Below are 27,540 nucleotides of genomic sequence, written 5' to 3' on the forward strand. Positions count from 1 at the left end.
GAAATATCAGACATATTCCTTCAGTTTAATATCAATGATATATACCTCCCCTAAAAAATGTTATATTACAAATATCACCATTTTCGTTTATTTTTTACAAAAAAATAATTTGAACTCCCCAAAATACTCTTAATAGGATAAATATTTATTCACTATTTTATTAAAAAAAAAATCAAAATCTCTCTTTATAAAAAAAATCTTTAACTTTTTATAAAGAAATTTTTTAATTTAATTTTTTGTGTATAAAATAGAAAATAAAAAATTATTTCATTAAAAGTATTTTGGGGAGTTCAAATTATCTTTTTTTTTTGTAAAAAATAAACGAAAATGATGATATTTGTAATAAAACATTTTTTAGGGGATGTATATGTCATTTATATTAAACTGAAGGTATATGTCTGATATTTCTAGAAATTGAAATGATAAATCTCGTATTTCGATTAAACACAATGGATACTAGAATAAATGAAAAGAAAATGAGTAAATGGGCCATTATAGTGGACAACGGGCCGGTCTATATTGAGGCCTCATGCCTAAGTTTTTTTTTCGATAAAAGTCCAAAATATATTGGATTTGAAAATACAATGCTATGAAGGAAAAAAAAACTTGGAAAACGTAAGAGAAGTCATGCAATGGATATGAAACAATGTATGCAACGAATTCCTTTTACTATAAGAAAATTATTAAAGTCGATGAGCTTTGTTAAAAGCTTTCTCTAGTAGTGAAACCGCATGAGCTTTCCATTTTAAATTGGAAAACTTTGTGTCAAATCAAAAGACTCACTTCTCTTTAGTCTTTGCTTCAAAGGGTAAATTTTTTGTCATTAGATAAAGATCTTTCTCATAAGTTTTTATTTTTATTTTTTTAAACAAATTTAAAAACAATGACCTAGTAGTGCGTGGACCACCGTATTTAGACTGCGTCGACCAATGGTATTCATTAAATGGGCCACCATGAAGAAAGAAATAAAAAATTACTTTTTAAGTTTTAATTAGATGAGACTTGAGACCACTCTGACACCCCAATTGGTTTAATTAATTAATTTTTTATTTATATTTTGATTTAAATAAAAAGGTATTTTTTGAAGACCACCTGTCGCCACCCCTACTCACGGTGGTCCCACCCGACTTTCTCAATTGGGACAGTCGACAGATAATAATATAATCCGGGGCCTAAAATTGTAGGACCAGACACGTGTCATAACATCCACCACTCATCTTTTTTCTCATCTAATTCAGTTCATGCCGATGATTTCCCATCTCCAAAAAAATTTAATTCCAGCTGAATTTATTCTAATTGTGATTCTGTTTAGAAAAAAAAAAATCATTTTATTTCTTTCTTCTTCTTTAACCTTTATTTTCTTATTTTAAAAGAAAAAAAACACACACACTTTTTTAGATTAAAGTTTTAAACCATTTTTTTAGTCACATATATTTCATATGACTCTCGTTCACGTAATATGAAACAATAGGCGGGTTTAAAATAATGCAACAGATAATGTTAACTTGCTATACCGTTAAATTTAGCTATGCATTAATCACTTACCGAAAATTGACTTCAAATCTGTTTTATTATAACAAAATGATAAAAATAATGTAATAGCCCCGGAGTAAAAATGATATTATTTTTTATTTTTATGATATTAGAACTCTAATGTGTTGTAGTTTTGATTTAACCAAGTAAATAAATGCAGTGAACACTCTTAGGCCAAGTAGGGTCATTAATATATTTTGCCTACTACTACCAAATATAAAAACACAAAATATTTTGTATTTTAGCGAAAAGTTTTGCTTCTTCCTTTTTTTTTTTTTTTTCCCCCTGCGAAGAAATTGGTTTTTTGCTAACTTTTCTGATAAATAATCTACGCTAACTGATAGTCGAATTAGAGTTAAAATCATATCATTTGTCCAAAAAGTAAGAAAGTAATAACAACAAAATTATAGGTGGGGTCAGACTCAGAAGCCAGATAATATATATATATATATATATTTTTATTTCCCCGTTTATTTTTTTTTTAAATAATGATTTATTTCCCCGTTTGGAAAAAAAGCACACACTCTCTTGATCTCGTTATATCATTCATTCACTCACAGTCCCCATGAAGACCTAAAAAAAAAAAAACTTTCATTTCTCTCCAATCAAACAGAAAATCATATCCCTCTCATTAATCTCACACCCAAACACTCCCAAACCATGACGTCACATCACCACCACGAAGACGACGACGAACGACACGCCGAAGAAGAAACCTCCGATCTCAGCGCCACCGCCGTCTTCCCGCCAAAAGACGAACCCATGGATTCCGACCACGCCACAGCGACGCTTTCAACGGCTTTAATCCCGGCGACCGCGGTTCCTCCTCCTCCTCCTCCTCCGACGGCGATACGGCGAGCCTCGACGAAGGACCGCCACACGAAGGTCGAAGGCCGAGGCCGGAGGATCCGAATTCCGGCGACCTGCGCGGCGAGGATCTTCCAGCTCACCAGAGAGCTCGGTCACAAGTCCGACGGCGAGACCGTCCGGTGGCTCCTGGAGCACGCGGAGGAGGCGATCATTCAAGCCACCGGCACCGGAACCGTTCCCGCCATCGCCGTCTCCGTCGGAGGAACCCTCAAAATCCCGACCACCTCAAACCCTAACCCTAACCCTAACGAAATCGAATCGGCCTCTTCCGATAAGAAACGGAAAAGGCCTTCTTCTTCTTCTTCAAACGCCACGTCGGTCTCCTCCGGATTAGCTCCGGTGGGACCCACCGTAGTGCCTGTGTGGGCCGTGGGCCCAGCCAACGGCTTCTGGATGATTCCTCACCACGCCGCCGCGGGACCGTCGCAGATTTGGGGAATGACTCCGGTTTTCAATATGGCCGCCACGGCCCGCCCAATTTCGTCCTTCGTTAACGGCGTGACGACGATGATGGCGCCGAGTCTTAGTAGCAGCGGTGTTGGTGCCAGCGTTAACGGTTCTGGTTCCGTCAGTGATAACGCCGTTAGAGAAGTTAGCGCTGTTAACGCCGTTACGACGACGACGACGACGACGAAGACTCAGATGCTGAGAGATTTTTCGCTGGAGATTTACGACAAGCAAGAGTTGCAGTTTATGGGCAGGCCTTCAAAGCCGTGAATTAATATAAAGAAGATCAGAAGTTAATAAGTGATTAATTATTTGTTGTTTTTTGTTTTTAGCTTTGATCATGTTAAATACTTAGTTCGGTTTTTATTTTTAGTGTAACACTAACGCGAAAATCTTCACATGGAATAGAGAACGACGCTCACTGGTTTTGACGAAGATGCAATTTTTTTATTATTATTATTATTTTTTTGTATCCCACAAAGAGCAAAGCTTGAACAACAAAAACAACGAATTGGAAAGAGTCTGGTTTTTATTTTTAAGTATTGTTGTTATTGTAGGACAACTAGAAATTGGAAAGTTTATAACTTTCGGACATCCAAATGACTTCTTGTTGTTTATAATTATATTATCAAGTTTTTTGGTGGTGTTCTCGTTCTTGAGCAGTTTTCGTTCGCATTATTTTAGGGGGCCGTTTGTTTATGTTTTTTGTTCCCGTTTTCTGTTTTCTGATTCTAAATTCTAGAAAACAGTTTTAGAAAAACTGTTTGGTTATGAATTTAGAAAACAGATTTAGAATCATGTTTCTGTTTTCTTTTAAATTTGTTTAGAAAACAGAAAACAATGAAAAATTGTTTTCTATTTTATCTCTATACAATTGAATGGAAAACATAACCAAACAACATTTAAAATATTATGAAACGTAATTTTAAATATGTTTTTTAAATTTAAAAATTAGAATCAAAAAACAAAATTTAAAAACAAAAAACGTGTTTAGAAAACTAAAACAAACGGCCCCTTATTTTCTCATTCGCATATTTTTGAATGATAATAATCAATATTTTATAAGAAAACCCTCGACCGTACTGAGAGGCACGTGAGGAAAGAAAAGACTCCACACGTGTGAGGTTTGTCCGAGTAGGCGGAGAGTTTCGTTGAGGTAGTGGGGTCCACGTGGTCCCCAACTCCAAAATGGTGGGTCAACAAGCCCAATTTGGTGGGAATCGGATTGTCCACTCCTTCACTCTCTCCTTCTCGAAAGTGTGGTTCACTCTCTCGGTCGGCGTTCGAACACTGCGCACTTGTTTTACACGCGCGCAGAGATTGGTGTGGAGATTGGGAGGGAGAGGAAAGTGTGATCCCCGTTGAGCGTGGGGCCCACTGAGGAAGCTGTCAAATGGATAGGGGGTCCGTGCGCGTGCAACGAGGCGGCCGGAGGGGCCAGATTTGTGGGGCCCAATTCTATTGCTTGTGGGCCCAGTGATGCCATATCTCTCTCTCTTTTTTCTTTTTCTTTTTTTAATTATTTCGGCGTAATGGTTCGTTCTCCTTCTAAACTCTAGTCACGGAGAAAAATCAAAAATCATTTTTTTTTTAAATTTTAAAGTTTTAAGTCACGGAATTTTGTTTTAGAGAATGGAGGAAAGTGAAGAGTGACAAGTATTACCTCCTAATTCTGAAGAAAGAAAAATTTTATGTTTAGTTTTATTTGTCTATATTTCTTCTTCTTTCTTTACACCCCTAGAAAATCCTTCTTTGTTTTGGTTGGTCAGAGAGAGAGAGAGAGAGTTGGGGTCCACTTCTTTCACGCACCGAACCACCACACCATCTCTGAGTGGGCCCACATGAAGTGTAGGGATAGAGAGTGGGCTCCACCTCTCTGCTGTGTGTGTGCGTGTTGTGGACCACCTCATTTCTTTTAATTATTTTTAGTGTTTGATCCATTAAAAAATGTGAGAGAATTCAATTTCAAATGGTCTCTTCTGCATACATTCATTTTAATTTTACCCCCACTAATGTTTTTTTTTTTTTTTTTTTTTTTTTTTTGCGTTTGGTTCAGATTAAAAAACCTATTTTTGTTTTTATAAAAAACAAAACTGCTTATCTGGTGTTTGACAAAACTGAGTTTATAAAAAACTTCAAAAGCGATTTTAGATTTTGCACATGAGATGGAAAAACTAGGATTCTTAGCTTTTAGAAAAGGTGTTTTTAAGTTTGGTATATAAATTAATGTAATATCTTCGTACAAAATATTATTCATATATATGTATATAAATAAGCATATTAATAATTATTATTTAATTATTAAGAACATGTCTATTTTAATCTTTTTATCATAATATATTTATTTTACCAAACGCTAAATCAGTTTTTGTTACAAGCAACAACTGTTTATACACCTTATCAGTTTTTGAAAAAAACAGTTTTTCTAAAAGCATTTTTTTTTTAAAACAAAGCTATGCCAAACGGGGACTATAAAGAATAGGTATGTTTGGGGTACCTCAATGCATATAGCATTTCAAAATCATGAAACAAGATCTTATTTTCAGCTGTTTTCTATGAAGAGAAAACTATATGAACATTATCCAAATTTAGAAAAATCATGGGAAGTTCATTTTATTTTCACCTATTCTCGTATAGGCATATATTTGGATGTATAACACTTGGATCAATTGTAGAGCATTTTTATTTGCTTCATGATGAAAATGATTGTGTGGTCAAAAAAAGACTTGTTATCACAAAGTTAGATTATTTTTGACATTATACAATAGCTAGTGGTTAATGCATGATTAATGCAAGCACCAAACTTTTCTTCCGTTTTTCTTTCTTTGATCCAAGAATATTAAACCAGCCTCACCTAATTTTGTGAAAAGCTACGTCTAGTGAAGAAAAAAAAAACTAGTTTTTTTTCATGAGCAGGTACTCGCATAAAAAAAAAAAAATTGTTGTTCATGCAAATTGCAAACTATAACATAAGTTCTTGAGATTAAATGATCATGTTTTATTATTTTGGTCATGAAAACTATCACATAGTTGTTGAGATTTTTTTTACTAGTTGACCACAAATAGAAAAGAGTGTAATAAAATTATATTATATTTCACTAAAATTGTACCCTTTTCCTTGCTTTCACACAAATTATAATTGCCCCACTTTATACGTGCTTTGGTTGGTTCATCCACAATCCATATGATGGGGTTTTATCTTTTTTTTTTAATATTTTTTTTTTCATTTCAATTCCCTATTTATATATTAAGTAATTTAATATTTGTATATTTTGTTGGGTCATAAAGTTGTGCTTCCACTCTTGAAGTAGAGTGTAGAAAATAACTGTTTTTCGTATATATTTCTTTTTAACACTTATGAATTTTTTAGTTTTTATAAATAACTGGTTTAATTAATATTTGAAATGTTTATTTTACCTTTGATAAATGTTAATCAGATTTCAATAATCGTTAATAAGATTTCAATAACTGTTAACCAAATTTTAATATACCAATCGTTTAAATCAAATTTCAATAATTGTTAATTAGATCTCAATAACTGATAACCAGATTTCAATAACTATTGATCATATTTCAATAATTGTTAACTAGATTTTTAATAAATGTTAATCAAATTTCAATAACTGTTGATTAGATTTAATAATTGTTCACTAAATTTTTGAAATATGAAAGCATTTTTATCTGAAAAAAAGAGAAATAATTACTGATAAAATATTTTTGAAAATATGAAAACTGATACATGTTTTAAGTCCATAAGCTTATCTATGCGCCAATCCCCACCTCACAATTGGTCCACAGTGAATTAGTGAGAGAACCATTGTCTCATACTATTCTTATTTTTTTTCGAAATTTTATTCTTATTAAACCAATGATTTTTTTTTTTTTTTTGTCTTACTCAATGATACTATTTAGGATTATTTCACTGCCAAAATAACTATTATCATGGACCTTTTGCATAGTCATACACTCCGAAACAAAAAGACTTTTCAAGTCGAGATTGTTGCTTAAGCTTTTTTACAGTGTAATATGTAGTGATGATTGTTAAGTATCATATGTAATTCGTATAAGAAAAATTGATGTGTAGTGAGAAAAGCCATACAATATGCAGAGACGAAGTTACAATTTTAAACTACTGGACCATTACTTAGAAACAGAGACGAAGTTACAATTTTAAACTAGGCGAAACTAATATGCAGACAAAAGTTCAAAGAAGGCTGATTTATAAATTTTTAGGTAAGAACATTAAAGATTAGCAAAAAGTGAAAAAAAAAAAAAATGAGGTTGGCTATAATTTTTATGGCTCTCTACTGATTTCGTGCCTTCTTGGAAGCATATTAATTTGAGTCATTGTGAATTTAAAAATCGTAAGAGAAAATACAAATATTTGAATTTTTGATCGGATCACTTTTGTTTTTAGATCGATGTTCGTCTGAGCTATTAAACTTATTGCTCAAACTTATTTCGGCGCCAAAACTTCGTGTTAGGGAGGATAAATAATCTAAGATAAAAATAATAAACTTAAAAAAAAAAGGTTCGGAGATCATTAGTGTTAAGAAAAAGATAGGATTACTATGTTAATAACATACATCAGACATTTCAAATTATCACGCTCGCGCACACTCGAAACTGACCAAATCAATTCATATGTGCTTAACATTCCAAAATCATCGGTCTCTTTGGCCAAATCAGGTATAATTGAGTTATAGTGTAATCAATTAAGTTTATCATATCTGTAATTACAAAGTTCCAGAGCCATAGAATTTTCTTAGGAAGGTTCAATCGATACCGTTGTTGCATTGATAATGATGACAAAGAAGATGATAATATCACCGAGAAAACTGATCATAGTATAGAAGACTTATAAAATTTATCATGAACTTGAGAAAGCAAAAAAAAAAAAAGCGTAGAAATTAATGCGTAAAATTTGTGGGGCCTATATAGAATAAAAGAAAGAACCTTAAGAAGAGAAAGCATATATTGCTCGTGCTCATTTATTGGAAATTTTTAGTTGTAGTAAGTAGTAACAATCATTTTCTGATTAAAAAAAAAAGTAGTAGCAATCATTTCAATGCAACATATGAGCTATATATATAATTATTAACAATTCTACAATGGAATTACAATTCAAGAATATGCAATTTGCAGAAGCATTTACATATCGTAAAACCAATGATATATGATGACTTTTCTGAATTGCATTAAAGATATAACCACCCTACATCAAGACATTTGCGTCGCATTGATTGTCGAGTTACACGGGGTCCTGCTATACTAATAAACATAAAATCATGATATAATTATTTTCGAATGATTAAATTTCACATGCTTTTAATTATATTTTAATTCTTTATTGATGATTAAGTTTGAATTATTATTTTTTATTTTAAATCCTTAAACGTGGCCTCCATATATATATATATATATATATATATATATATATATATATATATATATATATTATCGTTAATCCATATTTGTATATATCAGCTCTTATATCATTGTTAATCGCGTTTTTGGATTAGCACTAAAAACCGTTCGTGTTTCGATCTAGGGTCGGATTCAATGATCGTACGTAGGTTAAGTTTGGTGAAGTTCTTCTCTTCTTGTCGTTTATGTCTCGTCAATGAATTTCCTTCGTGCTTCACGCGTTCGTCGGGCTCTTGAGTCTTTGTTTCTTTGAGTCTTCAACCCTTTGAATCTTTCTCTAAAGCCTTGCTTTCAACCCGTAATCTCTCTTGACCTTACCTTCAACCATTTGATCTCCTTTTTCGAGTCTTCACGTCATTGTGTTCTTCACGTTGCTCATTGTTCTTGGATCTTCAAATCCTTCGAGTTCCTTACTGGGTCTTTGAATCCTCGTACCTTCACCCGAGCACAAGAAAACATGAATCTAGAGGGACGCATAGGGTTTTCCATCGGCGCGCGCTCCAACGCTCAACATTAGTCGTGTTGTATTGCGTTCTTGGTGAACGATTTATACTCGCCTCTATGTTTTCTAGAGAGAGAAAGTCGTGGTGTGATTTTTGTAGAGTTTTTCCAAGTTGATAGAAACTTATCTTGGAATGAGAGCGACATGGGTATTTATAGTGCTTTTGAGGTACATAAGGGACTTGGTTTGAGCCTTGGAGGCTTGTGGGTCATGTGGAAGTTGGCGACAACCCGAGTTGACGTCAAGGTGGAGGTTGGCGACAACTCGACTTGGAGGCACTTTAGGTTGACGTCAAGGTGGAGGTTGGCGACAACCCGAGTTGGAGGCACTGTGGGTTGGTGTCAAGGCGAAGGTTGGCGACAACCCGAGTCAGATGCACTGTGGGTTGGTGTCAAGGCGAAGGTTGGCGACAACCCGACTTGGAGGCACTTAGGTTGGCGTCAGGGGGGGAGTTGGTGTTAAAGACTTGGGGAGTTTTTCTTCTATTTTTTCCTTATGAGCCGAGAAAGTCGCTTGGTGATCTTATGACTGTCTATCTTGCTGATTTGTTTTTGTCTGTTAATCCTGATTTTGGTACAGTGGTGATTTCTGTTAGAATCACATTCGCGACTGAGGTCAAAGAAACTCTTTTGGGATTACTTACAGATAAAGAGACGAGTTTTTTATTTTTATTTTTATGCTTTATTACCATTGAACACATTCTCAAAGGTTAAATAAAAACTTCAAAGCCTGATATGACCATGAACCATAAGCCCAGTAATACTTTTTCAAACACGTAAGTGGTGATCTCCGAGAATTCTAACATTCGATGTTACTTTTGGGGTGTTATGGTTAGTACTATTTCTTGCCTTTAATTAAACTGCAAATCAACTGATAGTTTATTTGAAATCAATGTTAGTCTTAAAAAGCTCATGTTGAACTTTACTAACAAGTGCATCAGAAATAGGCAATCTTTGTGTTCTTTTCTAGTCTCTCCATGATCAAATCCTATAAATAAGCCAACCCCAAGTTAATAATCCTTAAATAATGCATTTATCAATCAATATCAATACATTTTTTTTCGTGATGAGTATCAATCATCAATACAAAGCCTATTCCATCGAGAAGACACATTAAAGGTAAATTACAACAAAAGAAAAACCAAAAGAAAGCAGCGACATTCTTTAATTAATTATAAATAAATAAAAAAGAAATATGCGATAAATTCCAAATTTGATAAATCACAATAAAGACAACTTGCTTATTCATTGGGAATCCCAGTAAAACAACGTTCAAGCACACAATGTAGGAAAAAAAAAGCAAAAGAAAGGAAAAAAAAGACTCAAGCTTTGGGAGTCTTCTGATTGGGCTTGAAAACGTACTTGATGAGCGATTCCTTGATCGGCAAAAGCTCAGGGAACTCGCGGCTGATCTTGGCAGTGTCGAGCTCGTTGTTGCTCCGCGGAGCCACGATCACCTTGGCTTGCTCTTCGAGAGTGAAGTTCTTCCACGTGAAGCTCGGGTCGATGAACTCTTTGTACATCTCGAGGATCTCGTTGTGGCTCACCACACCTGGGTTCGTGAAGTTCCAGATCCCCGTGAGGTTCCTCTTGGCCATCTCGATCGAAATCGGAAGAAGCTCGTCCAGAATCGTCATCGAGTTTGGAATGTCCACGACTTTCGCGTACCGGCTGATCTTCGTGATGAAGTTCCTCGGGTTCGAAAGGTCCGACGAGATCGGCATTCTCACTCGCAGAGTACACACGTTCTCATAGTTTCCGAGCAGATCTTCGACCTGAAAATTTCATGAAAAAAATTAGACCTACTAAGCCACCTCAAACACTAAGATTGCTATTTAGTTGCTATTTAACAAAATTTAAGTTTGCTACTGAACTCGAGTAATTTCAATCAGATTCAGAATTTCAGATCCAACAGAAACAAAATCAATCCTAAATCCGATTCAGTAAAATTAAGAGTGAAATCCTACATACGTAAATAACCTTTTATTTATTAATTTTTGGTTAATGACTAAAATAAAAAATTAACAAAACGTTTAGCTCTTTTGCAAAACTTACATTTGCTACATTGGTCAGTTAGCTACTGAACCTGAATTTCAATTAGATTCAGTATTTCAGATCCAACAGAAACGAAATCAACCCTAAATCAAGGCCTAATCAGATCCAACAGTGACGAAATCAAACCTATATAATGAAATCAAGAGAGTCTTTATTTCTTTCTCACCATAGCCTTGGTCTTGGAGTAGAACGATCCGATGAAATTAGGCGAATCCTCTTCCTTGAATCCGATCCCAGTCCCGAGTTCGTGGTCCGCGTCGTACTCGAATATACACCCCGTGGCGTAATTGATCACGATAATCCCTCTCTCGCGGCAAACATCGGCGAGAGTTAGGGTTCCGACGACGTTCGTCCGTACGGTCTCGACCTTGTGCGACTCGCACCAGTCGACGTTGGGGCGCCCGGTGACTCCGGCGGCGTTGAAGACGTGCGTCGGAGCTACGGCGGCGATGTCGGCTTCCAGAGAAGCGCGGTCCTCGAGTCGGCCGGAGCCGTAGACGAAGTCGATTCCGGCGGAGTCGCAGAGCTTGCCGAGGAGACCGCCGATCCAGCCGGTACGGCCGTAGATCAGGAACTTCAGCGGCTTCGCCGTCGCCGATGACTCGCTTCCGTTCGCCGGGAAACCCATCGGACTAGCTCGGAGTTCGAAGCTAAAGTGAGAGAGAGAGTGAGTGAGTCGAAGTGTTTTTCTTCAGATTTGGATCTGAAATTGAAAGGAATACATATACTAAATTTTCTCTGTTCATATATAACGTGTTTCACAGTACGCCACGTGTCGTCTATTTATTACACCTCACGTATTTACTTGTCATAGATTTCACGCTGTAATAAAATGAAAACAAATCTCCAGGTGAATCTCTGATTTATAGCGCAAACTTTAGTCTTTACATAAAAAGAGTCGTCAAATTTACTTTTTATTAAAATTTTAAGAGCACTGTATTTTTTTATTTTTTTTTTAAGGGAAAGAGCCTCGTTAGTAATTTTTTTTTACTGCTTAATTTTATACACTTATCTCGTTTTTACTTTAAAATATCCAATAATTAAATACAAAATCCGATTTCAAATTAAAAAGTGAAGTTTAAATATATTTAAAGAAAAAATATGAGGAAAAAAGTGAGGTTTTAAAGGTACGTCAAGAATATATTTCACCTACAATGCAAAGATATTTAATCTTAGAAATTGTTACACTACTTATTCTTATTTTTGAATTACGATACAGTAAATTATTGAATCCATATTTTTGAAATTTATCTTTTCAGTGAATATATAATGGGATCGTGAAACACAAGTTAATGTGTTTTTTCAAAGTCAACTAAAACTTATTGGATCCCATATCAAGAAAATAATAAAATAATTGTGCAGGTATTATTGAGATCCAAAACTATATATATTAAAATGCCCACGTTTCTCGATCTCGATATAAATAAAATAGAACACGTCTATTTCACATCGCTCATTCATATCTCTCACGATATAAATATAAATTGTAATATATAATTTCACCGCGTCCATTACTATAATAATGTGACAATATATCGATATTTTCTAATCGAATAATACAGCTGATTTTTGTTTGTTTAACGAGTCTTGTTAGCTGTTTCCTTTACGTCTTTATAAAAAAAATAGTTATAGTGCTTTATTGGTTTATGCCCTTTGATATTAATCTAAGCCCAATAATTATATGATATCTTTATTCCCACTAATTAATTATATGAGATCTTCATTCTTAGGCCATGTGTGTGGTATGTCATATTCTCTCTACATCATCATCATGCAATATGCAAAAGCTTTAAGATGGGGACATGGCAATTTCGTGGGTTACTTTATTATAATTACAAGAAAATTGTTATATACTTATTTTTTTCATGTTCAAGAGTTGGGATTTACATCTTTTTAATTTTTTTTATTTTTTTTATTTTGTGTGTGTGTGTGTGTAGGAGAATGAAGGTGAAAGGTCTCAACAAATTTGGTGCGTTTGTGACCACCATTCATGTGTCCAACAAATAGCTATTGGCTATTGCAATATATTGGAGATTTTTTTTTTTTACTTTTTTTGGCTCGAAAATAATATTGGAGATTAGATGTCTCTTTCGGCGTTAAGCCTTTTTTTTTGCCACGTGTAACGTGGACGTAATAACTATAATAGGTTGAATTTTTTACCATAAAGAAAAATGACATCAAGTGACGACACCTCTTGGCAAGCAGCTAGTTCTTACTTCTAACGTCGCTTGCGACCAAGTGACGTCAAAAAAATGGCTTTCAGTTTTATCGGCACTTTTTATGCCAGCGATAATAAATTTTTACCTAATATGCATGTCACATGTCAATAGAATGCGAGTCAAACAATGATAATATAGAGAAGTAAACTTAGTCATTACATTTGAGGTTTACATATTTTGAAATCAGTTTCATACACACACACACAAAAGTAGTTTTCAAGTAAATGAATCTCAACACAGTACAGCCTATGAAACCATGAATTGAATAAACTGATATCACTAAAAATCATCCACTAGCTCTTTACAACATGAGCTACAAATCTACAAGTCAACCACAAACACATAATGTAAAGTTAAGGAGACATAAAGCTATGGCTAAATACAAAGAATGTTTTATACAATGAGAAATAATCTCTCAAATTTTTATTTTTATTTTGGGGGTCATGATTCAAATGGTGAGATTTTCTTGAATTCCGGTGAATGTGCCGAGAATGTTTCCACCGAGATCCGGGAAGGTCTCGCAGCCGGGCAAACTCCTCACCCTTCCGGTCTTTTCGACAAAAACCGGATATTTCAAAAGATGACCTCTCATTTGTGTTGGCCTATTTTCATCCATGAATTGCCTCCAATATTGCTCACCCAATTCCCTAACTCTTCTCACACACTCAATCCTCTCTGGCCTCTTGAAAATCTCTTCTAGGCCTCCCATGTGCTCTGCCCATAATGACATCCTATATCCATATACCTTGACACCAAAAAAAAAAAAAAAAAAATTAATTAATTTACTATTTAGTCCCTAGAAAAAGAATTGTTGCACCCAAATACCTGTCCATTTGGGGTAGAGTGTCTTTTTTCCCAAGTGTGGTGAGGTTGATGAGCTCCCATAGCTATCTCAGTGTCTCTCGTCCCCTCCATCGATCTCTGATTGATATTCGCCGACCCGATGATCACGTACTCGTCGTCGACGATCATTCCTTTCGAGTGAACATAGATCATAAATCGTCGATTCTTTATTGCGAGCACCTAAGAAGAAGAAGAAGAATAAAAGAGGAAAACAGATTTCTAATTATAAGCCACTCGAAACGGTTCGGCCTTTTTAGCATAAATAGTCCTCGAACATTTATATAAATCAAATTTTAGTCCCTAACTTTCTATGAAATTCAACACATAAATCACCATAACATATCTAAGCTTTTAAATAACTTATTTATGATTTTTAAAATAAAATCTTTCTTTAAAAAAATTTAAAAAAATTCCTTTAAGTAATTGATGCTAAAGGGTCAGAATAGCATGTAAGTTTGAAACTATGTTCAAATTTTTTAGGAGTAAAATTTCACCCAAGGAAAAAAACAAGGACTAAAATGAAACAAAATATTTAAGAGAGAAGTTATGTATTACTTGCGGAGCGTTCTCGGGGAGGCTCGAATAGCTCGGATTCGAACCGTCTTCCTCTCGGTTTCCGAGGCAAAAGAAGTTCAAGAAGTCTTGAGGCTCGTAAACGCCTTCGAGGCCGGCCTCAGCGAGAGCCTCGGAGATCATCTCGTACATCATTTGCATCGTCTTGCTCTGCCAGAAGAGAATCCTCTGGATCGGGATGCTCTTGGGATCGCCCTCGGGCCACATCGGGACCACGATGTACGCCGCGAATCTCTCCCCGGCTCTGATCTTGCTCGCGATCTTGAGCGCGATCTCCATCGGGATCAGGTTGTTCGCCCCGAGGTCTCTGTTGGATCCCCAGTTGAAGGACGAGCCGAGGAAGTACTGGTTCTCGATGTAGATGAAGTGCTTCGCCGAGCGAATCGCCTTCACGTACGCCGTGTGTATGCTCATATCTATCACTATGTTCTTCCCACAAGCCAAGTTCTGTATTTAAAAAAAAAAAAACATCATTATAGTCACTCATTCATTGATTGCTTGTGCTGCAAGTAATCTAAATTTCAATAGCTTTTTTCACCTTGCTTGTTGCCTCTCTTGGATCTTTGGGAAACCCTTTGACGGAACCGGAGTCGATAGAGCGGAAAATCTTCATTTAATCAAGAAATCAAATTTAGTAACTCAAATCAATTTTTTTTTTTTAAAGAAAATGATACAAAGTTTTTTTTTGTTACCTGGACATTCCAAGACTCGGGATTTTTGTGAGTGAGACACGGGAGTTTGGCCGCGGAGAAGATCTCGGGGATTCTATCGAGACGAAGGAGAGAATCGTCAAAGGACACTTTTTGGGAGAGCTTTTGAAGGCTGAGACTGCTCTTCTGTTTCGATGCCCTAAGCCAACGTTCCTCGAAATTCTGAAGGACGTCGTAAGCCGCGGGACCCTCGATCCGACTGTGGAGATCGTGCCACGGCTCTCTCGGGCAGCCATCGTTAGGCTGTCAATTGTTATACATTTATATAAATATTAAAAAATATATATATATCAGGATAAATTATCTTATAGAATATCCGTCGATTTCTCCGTCATAACTAGAATCTAAGTAAACTTATGGTCGGTAACGAAAGTGATAAGCCAATTAAGGCTTATTAGAAGGGGCTTAAAATTTATTTCTTGTTATTTTGTGTACACAGGGACGAAGCCATGAATCTAAACTACGGAGGCCAATATGGGGAGAAAAAAGTTCAAGGGTTTGATTTGTAAATTTTAGGGTAAAAACTTTACAAAAAAAAAAAATTAGCATATAACCACCCCTGGACCTACACTGGCATACTTTTTTCTCAATGTAAAAGTATATTCTAAATAAATAAATAAAATCTCTGTCACAAAAATGTCTTTTTAGAAGAAAAAAAATTATCCGAGTATAAAAAATACTTTAGTATCAGCCTCCCATATTAATTAGCATGGCTACCGATAGTGGATAGCCGTATTTCAAATAACTATGAATTATTTGTCGGTAAACCTGTATCTAATTTAAATAGGATCTTTGGTATTTTTTTTATGGGTCCATAAGAAAAATAGCCAACTTAAACGTTGATATTGCTAAATAGCCAATGTTTGTTAAATCTTAGGTAAATAGTCATTTTCATATTTACAGACGTAAATCTTAGATAAATAGTCACCTCCATATATTAGGACACGTCATTATTTACGGCTATTTACCTAAAATTTACCAAACGTTGTCTATCTAGCAAAGTCAAACGTTTAAGTTAGCTATTTTCCTAATTTTCTGTTTTTTTTTACCGGTATCAGTATTTTGATCATTGGTTATGAGTACGTACGGTGAGATTGGGGTTGTGAAAGTCGTCGGAGAAAGTGGTGGTGAGGCCACGGAAGAGTGTGTGGTCCGGTGTGTCGTACCGGCCGTTGCAAAGGTCGAGTCCTCCGACAAAGGCCGTGATTTGTCTTCTTCCGGGGTTTCCGGCGACATCAGCGTCAACTATCACCGTCTTTTGGTGGTGAGTGTAAATAGTCCCTACTTCCTAAAAAAACATATATCATGTCACTATCTATATGTGAATATATATACATAGATATATATAGATGTGGTTTATATGTATATATATACCCGTTTCTTGATCCAGCTATGTCCTTTCCCGGCGGCTCTAGGGCAGAGTAGGACTTGGACCGACGAGTTCTTGAAGAACCGTTTTGTTTCCTCGTCAAAGGTTCCCATTACTCCGTCCTGAAAAAAAATATATATATCAAGTCGAAAACTTTATTGTAAAATTCCCAACTATGACTACCGAAAATTAGTTTAAAAAAAAAAATTGGCCGAATTTCGGATGCTCATATGCCTTGCCCAAAAAGATAAAATTCTAGCGACGATCTAGAGTTCCATAGATTTATTTTAAAGTAACGAGAATTTTACGAAATACCGAACATCTCAAAACGACACTGAAAATTATTCCGTCGACTTTCTAATCCACCATTAGTATTTTCGTAAAATGAAACAATTGAAGGACAACCAATGTCTAGTTTCTCACTTTAATTACACTTTCTACCGTAGTAAAATGTACTATTTTTTCTAGTTATGTGTTTTCTCCGATATCATGGGGGGCTTAAAATCATCAACCACAAGACTTGTAAACCTTGTCTCTCTTTGTTTCTCACTAATCATAGAAGCTTAATCAATAGAAAGCAAATCTTAATTTACCTTTTTGTAGCCCAAGGCAGTGTTGGAAGTGGGATCGTCCCACACAAGCAACAAGACTCTAACCCCTTCTTGAGACTTGGCCTTCAAAAGCTCTCCGAGCGTAGTCGTCGTCGTCGCGGGCCCCACCGGGTCCCGCACGAGCCTGACGTTGTGGTACACCGACCAACCCGCCACGTAGACGAGCCTCCTCGCCCCTCTGATCGCCGCCTCCATATCCCTCCAACAGCTCCGGTGCTCGTACCGGCCGGGCCCACCGGGCCCGAGCCCGATGTCCGGCTTCCGGGCCCACCCCGCCACGTCAGCGTCCTGGTAGAGGGTCACATTCCCTCCGCTCCTCATCGGGAAGTACGTTCCTTCCACCGCAAGCGACCACGATGTTCTCTCCTTTGCCGCCTAAAGTTGATGACCGGTCAAAAGTAACGGTCACAATGCTTTGATCAATTTTTTTTTTTTACCGGTCAAAAGTAACCAAAATTTTCGATTAATTTTAACCGCGGTGGGATGGGGACTTATTTCGACTGATTTTTTAGTAGTCAATGTAGATATTGAGTTCAAAATCAAATCAACTTTTTTTTTTTCTTTTTCTAAACATGATTTGAGAGAGCAAAGAAAAAAAAAACAAAAAAACAAAACAAAACTAGCCAAATTAGATACGTTCATATTTTACCACGGTTAACCTTAAACCCACCATTTCCACTCAAGGTGGGACTTATTATTTCGACTGATTTTTTAATAGTCAATGTAGCTATTGAGTCCAAAATCAAATCAACTATTTTTTTTCTTTTTCTAAACATGATTTGAGAGAACAAAGAAAAAAAAAAAACTAACCAGATTAGATACGTTCATATTTACCAGGTTAACCTTAAATCCATGGGAGTTCTAGCCAGTCAAAGTCATTTCGACCGATTTTTTACTAGTCAATTTCTCAACCCCTATTAACCGCGGTAAAAAAGAAAAAAAAAAAAAGACTACCATTACTTAATTATTTACCTCTATGGGGACGAACTCGACCGAGAAGCTGAGCGAAGCCCCGGCGACTCCGGCGACCGGGAAGGTCCCTTGGACGCGGCGGCGGAGGAGAAGCTCCTCGGCCGGGATCGAGACGGAGCCGATAAGCTGAGATCCGACGACGTCGTCGTCTTTGACGAGGAACGAGACCTCGGCGGTGCGGTGAGCCACGGCGACTCTGTCAAAGCGCTGGTTCCAGACGGGGTTCTCGCTGTTGGTCACCACGTAGGTCCGCGCCACCACCGCTCCGGCGACGGCGACCGTGACGTAAGGGTCGCTGGTGACCTTCTCGCCGCCGCCGGCGACGGTGGAGGTGAGCTTGGTGTTGAGGTTGCTCAGCATTTCTCCGAGGCCCTTGTGGAACGAGTCCATGTTCGGGAGATTCTGGGCTTTGTCGACCCATATGTCTAGGCTTCCGTGTAACAGAACTATTTTCAGAGACGACGACGATGATGACGTGTACGATGACGTGGACGACGACGATGAGAGCGAGAGTTTTCCGGCCAGGGATGAGCCTCCGCCGGTGAGCGAAGATCTGATTCCCGACATGAATTGCGAGTGACGAGACATAGATAGTGTTCGCGTTTCGTTATGTTGAAAAAGTCAACGCATAAATTTTGGGGGTATAGAAGAAAGAAATGAGAGAGAGAGAGAGAGAGAGAGAGGAGGGTTTTGGGGGGTTTGATTTTATCTTATTAATAGTAATGTTAATATTGATTTACCTGTGGCTGTGGTGGCTTGGCCATGTTTGGGCTGGTCATGAATCTTTGATTAATTACATAGAATTTGAAATTGAAACCAATATGTGAATATTTTAGAACTAGCTAGGACGACAATTTGGACGAGAATTGGAAAGAGATATACATGTGAAAAAGTGTATGGGAGGCATGGGTATATGTATGGAGACAGAATAAGTCACGTGCAAATATAAATTATTTCAGATTAATTGTGGTATGGGATTAGTACATAAGCTAATAATAATTAACTGTTTTTTAAGTTAATTATTACACGACATAATTAACCGATGTCACATTACATCGTATATATTCGAATCTCGGGATATTCGACGCACGGTCTCTCTAGGGTGGTCTACGGCGGAACTTTTCTCTAGTTTGTTTGTTCTATTGTTCATTACGGTGTTTAGTAGTTTGTTTAGATTAGTTACTTTGAGCTTTTATGTTGTTTAGGTTTTGATGTATTGTCCACGATATTACGATGGTTTTTGTTTTTCACTCAAAAAAAATTTAGATTTCTTTCGGGTTAGGAATTCAAAGTTATATTTATATTTATTCATCTTTGTGAGTATTTAAAAAGAGTCACTATGATACTTGAATTAGTGTGATTTATCTTGCGTCATACTTGAAAATGTACGGTGTTTATACTATTGGGTTGGGTGTTAAAAAAATAGCTCGCAATTTTTATATATATATATATATAGTCCTGAAAAACGGAATAGTTAAGAATGATAACACGATGAGAGAGAAAGGCTTTAGTGGGGTTAACTTATAGTACGGCCAATGAAGACGAAGATGAGAAGAAAGATATTTTTGTTTTTGGCAACTTGGCGTTAATTTGTATTTTGGATGTTTCTTTGGTTCACAAAACACTTATGATAGGGTGGAGATGAATAAATATCCTCCGTTTGTTGTTGATTGATTTTTCTTTGTCAAATAAATTCAACTTGAAAAAGAAATTAAATATAAAATCATTATCACCAGCAGGAATGGGCGGCGAATTATGAGCCTCCTCGAAGAAGTATTTGTTATTATTATATTCAGTCTATTAATTAATTACTTACTTTTTCACTAGATCTAGTAATCAAGTAGATCTCAATGTTGGCTTGAATAAAGAATATGCAAAGATTACCAGTGCAGCGCTAAAAAATATATTTAATAGTGAATATACATCACTTTTGGATCAATTCTTTAGATCGGCAACTAATGTTAAACATATTTTCTTCAAATTTATTGACTGTTTAATATTGTGTATATATTCATAACTTATAATTTTCGATGTTCATAAAGGCATTTTTTTTTACTGATCTAATAAGAACTTTAATTTTTGACTGAATAATATATTAACACCAGAAAATGAAAAAAAAAATTAGTAATTTTAAATATATTGATTGACTTTTATTTAGAAATATATATATTGACTTTTAAAATTTAAAATTATCGATTTTGATTAAAAGTGAGGAGAACTTTGTTTTTCAGGTATTTCGATCTAAATTATGACCAACAAAACTGAACCATGTGACAACTTATCTGTCATAAGACACGTCCTAACTCCCAAGAACATCTTTCAACAAATATAAAGTTTTTGTTAAGAATTGTTGAGGGAACCACGTGATTTTTATTGAACTTACCTGTGATATGGAGGAAAATCGCGATTACATATTTACATTATTTTTTATTAAAAAAAAATAAAGAATGCAAATAAAAATAATAGTCCAAGACTCAATCTGGGTGATTTTTAGTAGCTTCAGTGACAAGACTCAATCTGCTAGCAATAGTCCAATGAGGTTTAGTAGCTACAAAGCATAGTAGTTTGGAATCAATTTTAATGATCTCAATATTTTTCCAAATATTCGTAAGATGAATAATGTTGAACAAAAAATATAAACAATTTCGTTTTTGTTTACAACCACAATCATCTTATACACACGAATATGAAGCTTAAAATTGAATTTCTAATGAATGGTTAGATGAAATGGAATTGCCTGATTCATAATATGAAGAAACGAATAAATAGATAATATGCTTAAAATTAAATTGATTAATACGGTATTCTTTAAATTATATGTAAAAAATCTACTAAACTTAATTTCTTCCTATCATATTGAGGTAACCACAAATTGATTTGATAAAGTCCAAAGAAAAAGAAAGCCCAATTCTCAGTACAAATATATATATATATATATATATATATATATATATATATATATATATATATACGCGTTTATATTATTTCTCATCCAATAGAAATAAGTTATAAACATGGGCGACTAAGTTTCATATAGATATAGATAGCTAGAAGTAGATAGTGATGGCTATATATATATATATATATATGGAAGACCCTCAAATTAATTATTTAATGATATACGAAGGAAGGAAATCATTTATTGACCAGGAATTTGGTATTTCTTCTAATTTAAATTATCGATTGAGTGATCAAATGATGAATCGATGTACATCATAACTTGCATGAATGGACAACAAACAAGAGTCTATGTCAACCATGCAATAAATCGATCATATCCTAGTAGTAATATACAATAGACAAAAATTAACCTCTAAATTTAAGTTATAGAAATGACACACAAAATTTGTTAGAAAATGAATGATAATAAAGTAACTGAAAAATAGAAAGAAAAAAAAATCAACCGGCATATGATCAAATTTTACCAGGCCGAAAAGTCGGTCAAACGGATCGAGGAAACGTTGGAAAAAAATTATGTCAAAGAAAAACTTGGTCAAGCTAGATATAAAGATTTGTGCCACGGGACACACTCACACACCTTACTGAATGTTTGAACAGTGCAATTTTTGGACGTGATTTAGCAAATCGCACATCGTGCGGTAGCGGATTGAAATAACTCGTGGATGCTCTAAACATTGTGAAAACCGGACAAAGACTTGCAAGAAAAAGTACTAAAAGCGCCAAAAAAACCCAAAAAATGAAGAATTTTATTTCATTTTATATTCGTTTATATATATATATATATATATATATATATATATATATATATATATATATATATATATATATATATATAGATAGATAATACTTATGTGGTACATACGCAGTTTACCAGTAAAATCTGAACTGCCATGTGGTAATGTTAAATAATATTTTGATTGTTGACCTTAATACAAATCCTGTATTGCAACCTCAAAAAATTTGGACTAAAAGTAAAACACTATTTATCTCTTCCTATCATAGTTCATTACAAACTGAACTCAACGACCAATACCAACTAAGTTCAAAAGATGCTGAAGCTTAGTGGAGCGCTTTGGTCATGATATCATCATATATTATTATCATGTGTACTAATTTTGAAACATGCACAAAACTAGGAATCTTATCATGCACAAAATACTAGGAATTTTTAAACCTCTCATGAAACATCATGCATATCCTTTGTGAGTTATTCTCGTGTTACAAATTGGTGAAAAGTAATAAAAAAAAATACGAAAAATTAAGAACACGCAGTGCAAAATAAAAAATAAATAAATAAATAAAATCACTAACATATAGGAGAGGTACACTATATCGAAAATAGGTTATAAAATGTGTTACACATCAAGCGCCACAAAATAGGAGTAAATAAACCATATGCAAAACACAGGAAATAGGAAATGTCCATACCCTTACTAAGCCTCAGAAAAAAAAAAAAAAAATCAGATTTGTTGCACCGCGGGCTTTTCGGGTCCGTTGAACTCATTCGGGTGCCAAAATTTAACATTTTGAGTAATTAATTCTTCTGCCAAATTGCTTCTTTAGAGACGTCTTTGGCGAGGAGAGTCTAAAGTGAGGTGCTAATGGAATACTTACATGTTTAGTTATTAGCAATCCCTCATGACAATTCAATTTAGCAATAATATACTTCCAGCATTATTTGAATGTTTTTATTTAGAGCTTATATGGAAAACACCCTTACAATCACTTTGTTTGTAAATGATACAATACAACACACGTATTAAAAAAAAATCCCAAATTTGAAGTTGTTATATAATAAGAAAACTAACACAAAACGGGATAACAAGGTTAAACCTCTCTAGGCCGGTTAAACAAGAATTTACAACCCCCAAAATGAAAAAATATTGTGAGTAATTAGATGTGCCAAATCTCTATCTATCTTTCTCGCTCTTTTTTTCCCCTAAGCTGCTTGAAAAATGTATATGTCTTTAAGCGTGTCTCCAACAAATTAACATGACGATTTCCGGTGCACCGCTATTTATAAAAAACTATATTTATATATTAGTTACCACAAACTAATAAGGCACATATATGAATATATAGATATGTATGACATATTAAAATAAAATAAAAAAGTATTGATGATGATTCGTGAAGAAACGAGGGTGTGTGAGTGTGACTATCTTTTGCGCTTGGACTTGAGAGAGGTGACAGATTGAGAGTTGCTGTGCCAATTTCGCTTTCTTTGGTTGATGAACCAATTGTTTATTTGCTTCAATTGCAATCCTGTCTCTTCCACTAGCTTTGCCTTATCATCTTCCTGAACACACATACATATATATATATATATATATATATATATATATATATATATATATATATATATATATAGATTTGTCAACTCATGAATTCACTCTCATTTCATATATAACACCAATGAATAAACTTACTACACATACTGATTTTAAGGTACGTAGAAAATAGTAGTGACGTTCTTGCACAAAGCGCATAAGAGAAAATTTATAGATAAACAGTCAAAATTTAGGGTTAGTTCGCGTAGTTGAATTCGTGTATATGTATTATATCTTTTCACTAAGAGCCAAATGTTTCCTTGAAATTCTTCATTTTTTTTTAGCTTTTTCTCTTTAGAAAAAAACTTGAAACTAGTAAAGCCAAGAATAAAATGTATAAGTAAATTTATCATTCCAACAAAATTATCAAATCCCTGCACATGTCAAATGCACATAATATACTATATGGATTTTTTTTTATTATTATTAATTATTTTTATTGTTATAACTTACGGTTGGATAAGGCCACTTTGAATGTTGTTGCCACCAATTCTTCAACACAGAAGTTGTGTCCCCAGGCAATTTTCCTGCTCTTCTTTTCCTCAGTATTTCCTCTCTTACATCTTCAATTCTTGACTTGAAACCCTACGCACATTAATTCATTCAGACATTATACACACACATATATATACATATATATTGAACCACGGCCTATAATAATACTTTCAGAATATAAGCAATTAATACATGATTTATAACAATTAGTAGATAATTACGGGTTGAGTCTAAAATAGCTCAAAATTATTCATCTATAGATAATAGATAATTATGGTAGAAGAATTATTGCATGCTAATAGAAAGAAATTATTTTGGGAGAGAGCTAGCATTAATTCAAACACCTATAATTCAATTATAAAATCAAGAATTCCAATAAACACAATGTTCACCAATGTGCAATTTAATTTTACTTATAAATCTTGCACTACTAATTATATAGAAGAACACGACGACACTAGAACAAAACATGTCACCAGACGCGAGAAGATTCTTGAGTCGTAATTAATTAGTGAATGAATTTACCTGTTTGAGTTCGATCTTCAACTCGTGACGAACGCGGTCCATGAGTGACCTTTCGGACTCGGTGGGCATAAGCGGGCCAAAGCCCATCATGTCGTGGACGTCACCGCCGGACTGATCCAACGAGAAATCCATTTGCATTTCGTCTTCATCGTCCGACATTGTCGCTCCACTTCCTTCTCCCAGACTCACTCCTGATCGAGCCGACAAATTTATTTCCATATATATATCATTTAAATATTTGAATAAAATTATTTTACAAGTATATGTTCATTATGCATATACAAAGTCTTCGTCTTTTAAGAGAGTTTTCAAATATGATTTGATTTGTGTATGCCTTAGGTCAAAACAACTATTGATTAGTTATTTTGACGTTTTGTCCGAAGCAACTTAACTGCAATTAATACACATACACATTATTCACACTATCAATTAATGTGTATAAATAGCTATAGTTACACAATATATATGCATGGTACATATTTATGCACATTTATGTATTCTTCAAACATGTATACTACATAATGTTATACTAAGTTCTACTTCAGCTCTCTCTGTCAGAAGCGGTATCGAGTCCAGCTTTATGTATAAATGTTTTTCATGAATACAAATTTAACAAGCATTGTATATAATATAAATATACTTTATTTCTTGCCTCTTTTGTGAATTTTGGCATGCCCTAGAAAATTACTTTTTTTTTCTTTCTAAAAAGTCGAAATACCCTATAATTATTATAGGTCTCTATCTCAAATTTCCCACCTTTCAAGACATTTTACATGCAAAACAATATGATGGTTATTTCTAGGGCCGGATTTCAAGTAGGTTATATTTTGAGTTCGGATTCAAAATCATTTTAAGGACGATAAGAATATCTTTTTTTTTATTCTTCAATGATTATTTTACAAACAACAAACTCGTCTTAATTCATAGTGTGTCAAAAATCCCATTATTATAAATATTGCCCCGAAAATCAAAGATATAGATAAATATGCCAACAACCAAAGCTTAGGTATTATCTTGGGAAAGCTATAAAGTATAACTATAGCAATCATAGGTACTAAATTAAAGTGTTCTTCTAGAACCCCAAATATTCCATTTTTCAAAACCTAATTATCGGTTGGTGGTACTCCAAAAGAAATGAGAAAGAAAGAGAAAAATAGAATAGCCTATTATCGGTTGGTAGTGTATAATATTATTAGTGGTCAGTGGTAACCTATTCTATCACCAAACTAACTAATTCCGATATCACTCAACTATATATGATATTTTGATTGTTATTTTAAAAATAAAAAAAATTAGACCCCACCACACCCACTTCGCCAAGACTTATTATTTGAATTTTGAACCCCAAATAGCAACAGTTTCTCATTTTTCACACCCAGCTCACCAAAGTTCAGAGAAAACAAAAAACTATCAGTAAACTAACTTATTAAGATATATGTAAACTAAAAAATTTAGGGAAATTCCCAAAAAAAAAAAAATTGTTTACATTCCTTCTTTCCTGATCAAGGCCTAATTGTCCTCATCTCATATCTATCATCATGACTATGATAGGAAATAAATGCGCCAAATAAAAATGAAGGAAAATATTCTAATTCATATATTCATATTTATACTTACCGGTGAGAGCTTGCAAGGTGTTTTCAATTTCACGGCAAGCCATGACTGCCTCAACCGCATGGATTCTCACATGTTGTTGAAGTTGCTCTTTGAAACTACACAAAACTATCAGATATTGTGCCTGAAAAAAAAAATCAATAAAATAAATAAAACTAAATTCATAAGGCAGTAACCACGTGATTTTACAACAGAAAAAGCAACAATTAGAAAGAAAATTAAAAATTGAAACTCTCAATTGTGTTTTGAAGGAAGATATGTAAAAGAAATTCAGTTCCAAGAGAGATAAACTTTACTATTTTGATAAAATAAAATCAACCCAAAATCACAAACCAATAATATAGCTACCTAGCTAGAGAGAGTAAACCGTCAAAGCCATAAAATTTTATGAGTTTGCAAAATGAATGTATAATTTTGATATGAGTAACCAGAAAAATTTTCATAAAGATGTCAACTTTATTATGAGTTACTACCCTAATTAAAAAAAAAATTATATATATATTAAAACGAAAACCCAAAATCATAACAGACGATGATTAGGTGTTACCAGAAAATGATCGAGCTCGTGGCGGTCCTGCGGCGGAAGAGCGGCGTGGTGTTGGAGCGCCGCGGCGTAGGTTCGGAGGATGTGATGCGAGTGACCCAACTGAGCGTCGATCATCGGAAGCTGGTCTATCGGCGTGGCGACACGTAGGCACGACACGTGTGCCGACAATAGCTGCTCGTACAAAGGGTGATTCGCTATCTCCGCCTTCAACTGCCTCTCTCCGCCGCCGCCGGAGGAATCTTCTCCCATCATCCCCGCCTCTTGCATAATACTATTGCTGTTGTTATTATGCATATATATATATATGTATATGATATCTATCGGTGTATATGTATCTAGGGTTTTGATTATTATGAGGGTTTTCTTGTTATGTGTGTAAGCGAGTTGGTGATATATATGTGTGTATGTATGTGTGTGTGTATATTGGGATCTGAGAAGCAAAACTTTCTGCACCAATTCTGACACCTTACGAAGATTTTAACATGAGAGAGAGAGAGAGAGAGCGCTAAAGCATGAAAGAGGTAATATATATAGGCACAGATAGAGAGAAAAAGAGAGAGAAGGGTTTTTTTTTTGGAAGATGAATTTATTATGTCATTGAGAAGTGAGTTCTTCTTTCTTTAGAGAGAGAGAGAGAGAATCATTACAATTAAAGAGAAGGTTTTTGGAAGCGGGCCGGGTCAGAAAAAAGAAGAAGAAGGAGAGAGAGAGAGAGAGAGAGAGATGAAAAAGCTGCTTAATTCTGTCTGAGGCCTTTCACTGACAACTTTGATTGCTTTATTTTTTACTCACTTGTGGATTTTTAATCATTAAGTACTAATTAGTTTTTTCTTTAAATATCTATTTTTGTTGATGTAAGGTGTGTAATACAGATCAAATTAGATCAAGTGGGGTTTCGGATAATTAAGGGGTTATTGTGTCTAATCTAGATTAGGTAC

At 34.8% G+C, this 27,540-nt stretch overlaps 4 protein-coding genes across 4 annotated transcripts; 1 reads left to right on the forward strand and 3 right to left on the reverse strand.

Moving 5' to 3' along the window:
• Positions 1–2,054: 2,054 nt before the first annotated feature.
• Positions 2,055–3,436, forward strand: TCP9 (TCP family transcription factor). Its single transcript, XM_089601921.1, has one exon. It carries the CDS (start codon positions 2,194–2,196, stop codon positions 3,118–3,120), a length of 927 nt encoding a protein of 308 aa, XP_089458047.1. The 5' UTR covers positions 2,055–2,193; the 3' UTR covers positions 3,121–3,436.
• Positions 3,437–9,914: 6,478 nt separating this feature from the next.
• On the reverse strand, positions 9,915–11,556 carry NRS/ER (nucleotide-rhamnose synthase/epimerase-reductase). Its single transcript, XM_089629876.1, has 2 exons — positions 11,000–11,556; positions 9,915–10,553 (listed from the first exon to the last, which is right to left on the reverse strand). The coding sequence occupies exons 1-2, from the start codon at positions 11,459–11,461 to the stop codon at positions 10,101–10,103; spliced, it is 915 nt and encodes a 304-aa protein (XP_089486002.1). The 5' UTR covers positions 11,462–11,556; the 3' UTR covers positions 9,915–10,100.
• Positions 11,557–13,187: 1,631 nt separating this feature from the next.
• LOC149405824 (phospholipase D beta 1-like) lies at positions 13,188–18,795 on the reverse strand. Its single transcript, XM_089629886.1, has 9 exons — positions 18,131–18,795; positions 17,141–17,533; positions 16,553–16,669; positions 16,266–16,466; positions 15,161–15,421; positions 15,007–15,075; positions 14,451–14,915; positions 13,878–14,075; positions 13,188–13,797 (listed from the first exon to the last, which is right to left on the reverse strand). Exons 1-9 carry the CDS (start codon positions 18,716–18,718, stop codon positions 13,501–13,503), a joined length of 2,589 nt encoding a protein of 862 aa, XP_089486012.1. The 5' UTR covers positions 18,719–18,795; the 3' UTR covers positions 13,188–13,500.
• Positions 18,796–23,107: 4,312 nt separating this feature from the next.
• On the reverse strand, positions 23,108–27,237 carry KNAT7 (homeobox knotted-like protein). The gene is made up of 5 exons (XM_089629910.1): positions 26,603–27,237; positions 26,059–26,179; positions 24,442–24,632; positions 23,875–24,006; positions 23,108–23,390 (listed from the first exon to the last, which is right to left on the reverse strand). Exons 1-5 carry the CDS (start codon positions 26,894–26,896, stop codon positions 23,250–23,252), a joined length of 879 nt encoding a protein of 292 aa, XP_089486036.1. The 5' UTR covers positions 26,897–27,237; the 3' UTR covers positions 23,108–23,249.
• Positions 27,238–27,540: the final 303 nt, after the last annotated feature.

Source organism: Urtica dioica, chromosome 2 (genome assembly GCF_054948205.1).
Source record: "Urtica dioica subsp. dioica isolate 48M chromosome 2, U.dioica_male_clone48M_v1_H2, whole genome shotgun sequence".
In the NCBI taxonomy this organism is placed as follows: Eukaryota; Viridiplantae; Streptophyta; class Magnoliopsida; order Rosales; family Urticaceae; genus Urtica; species Urtica dioica.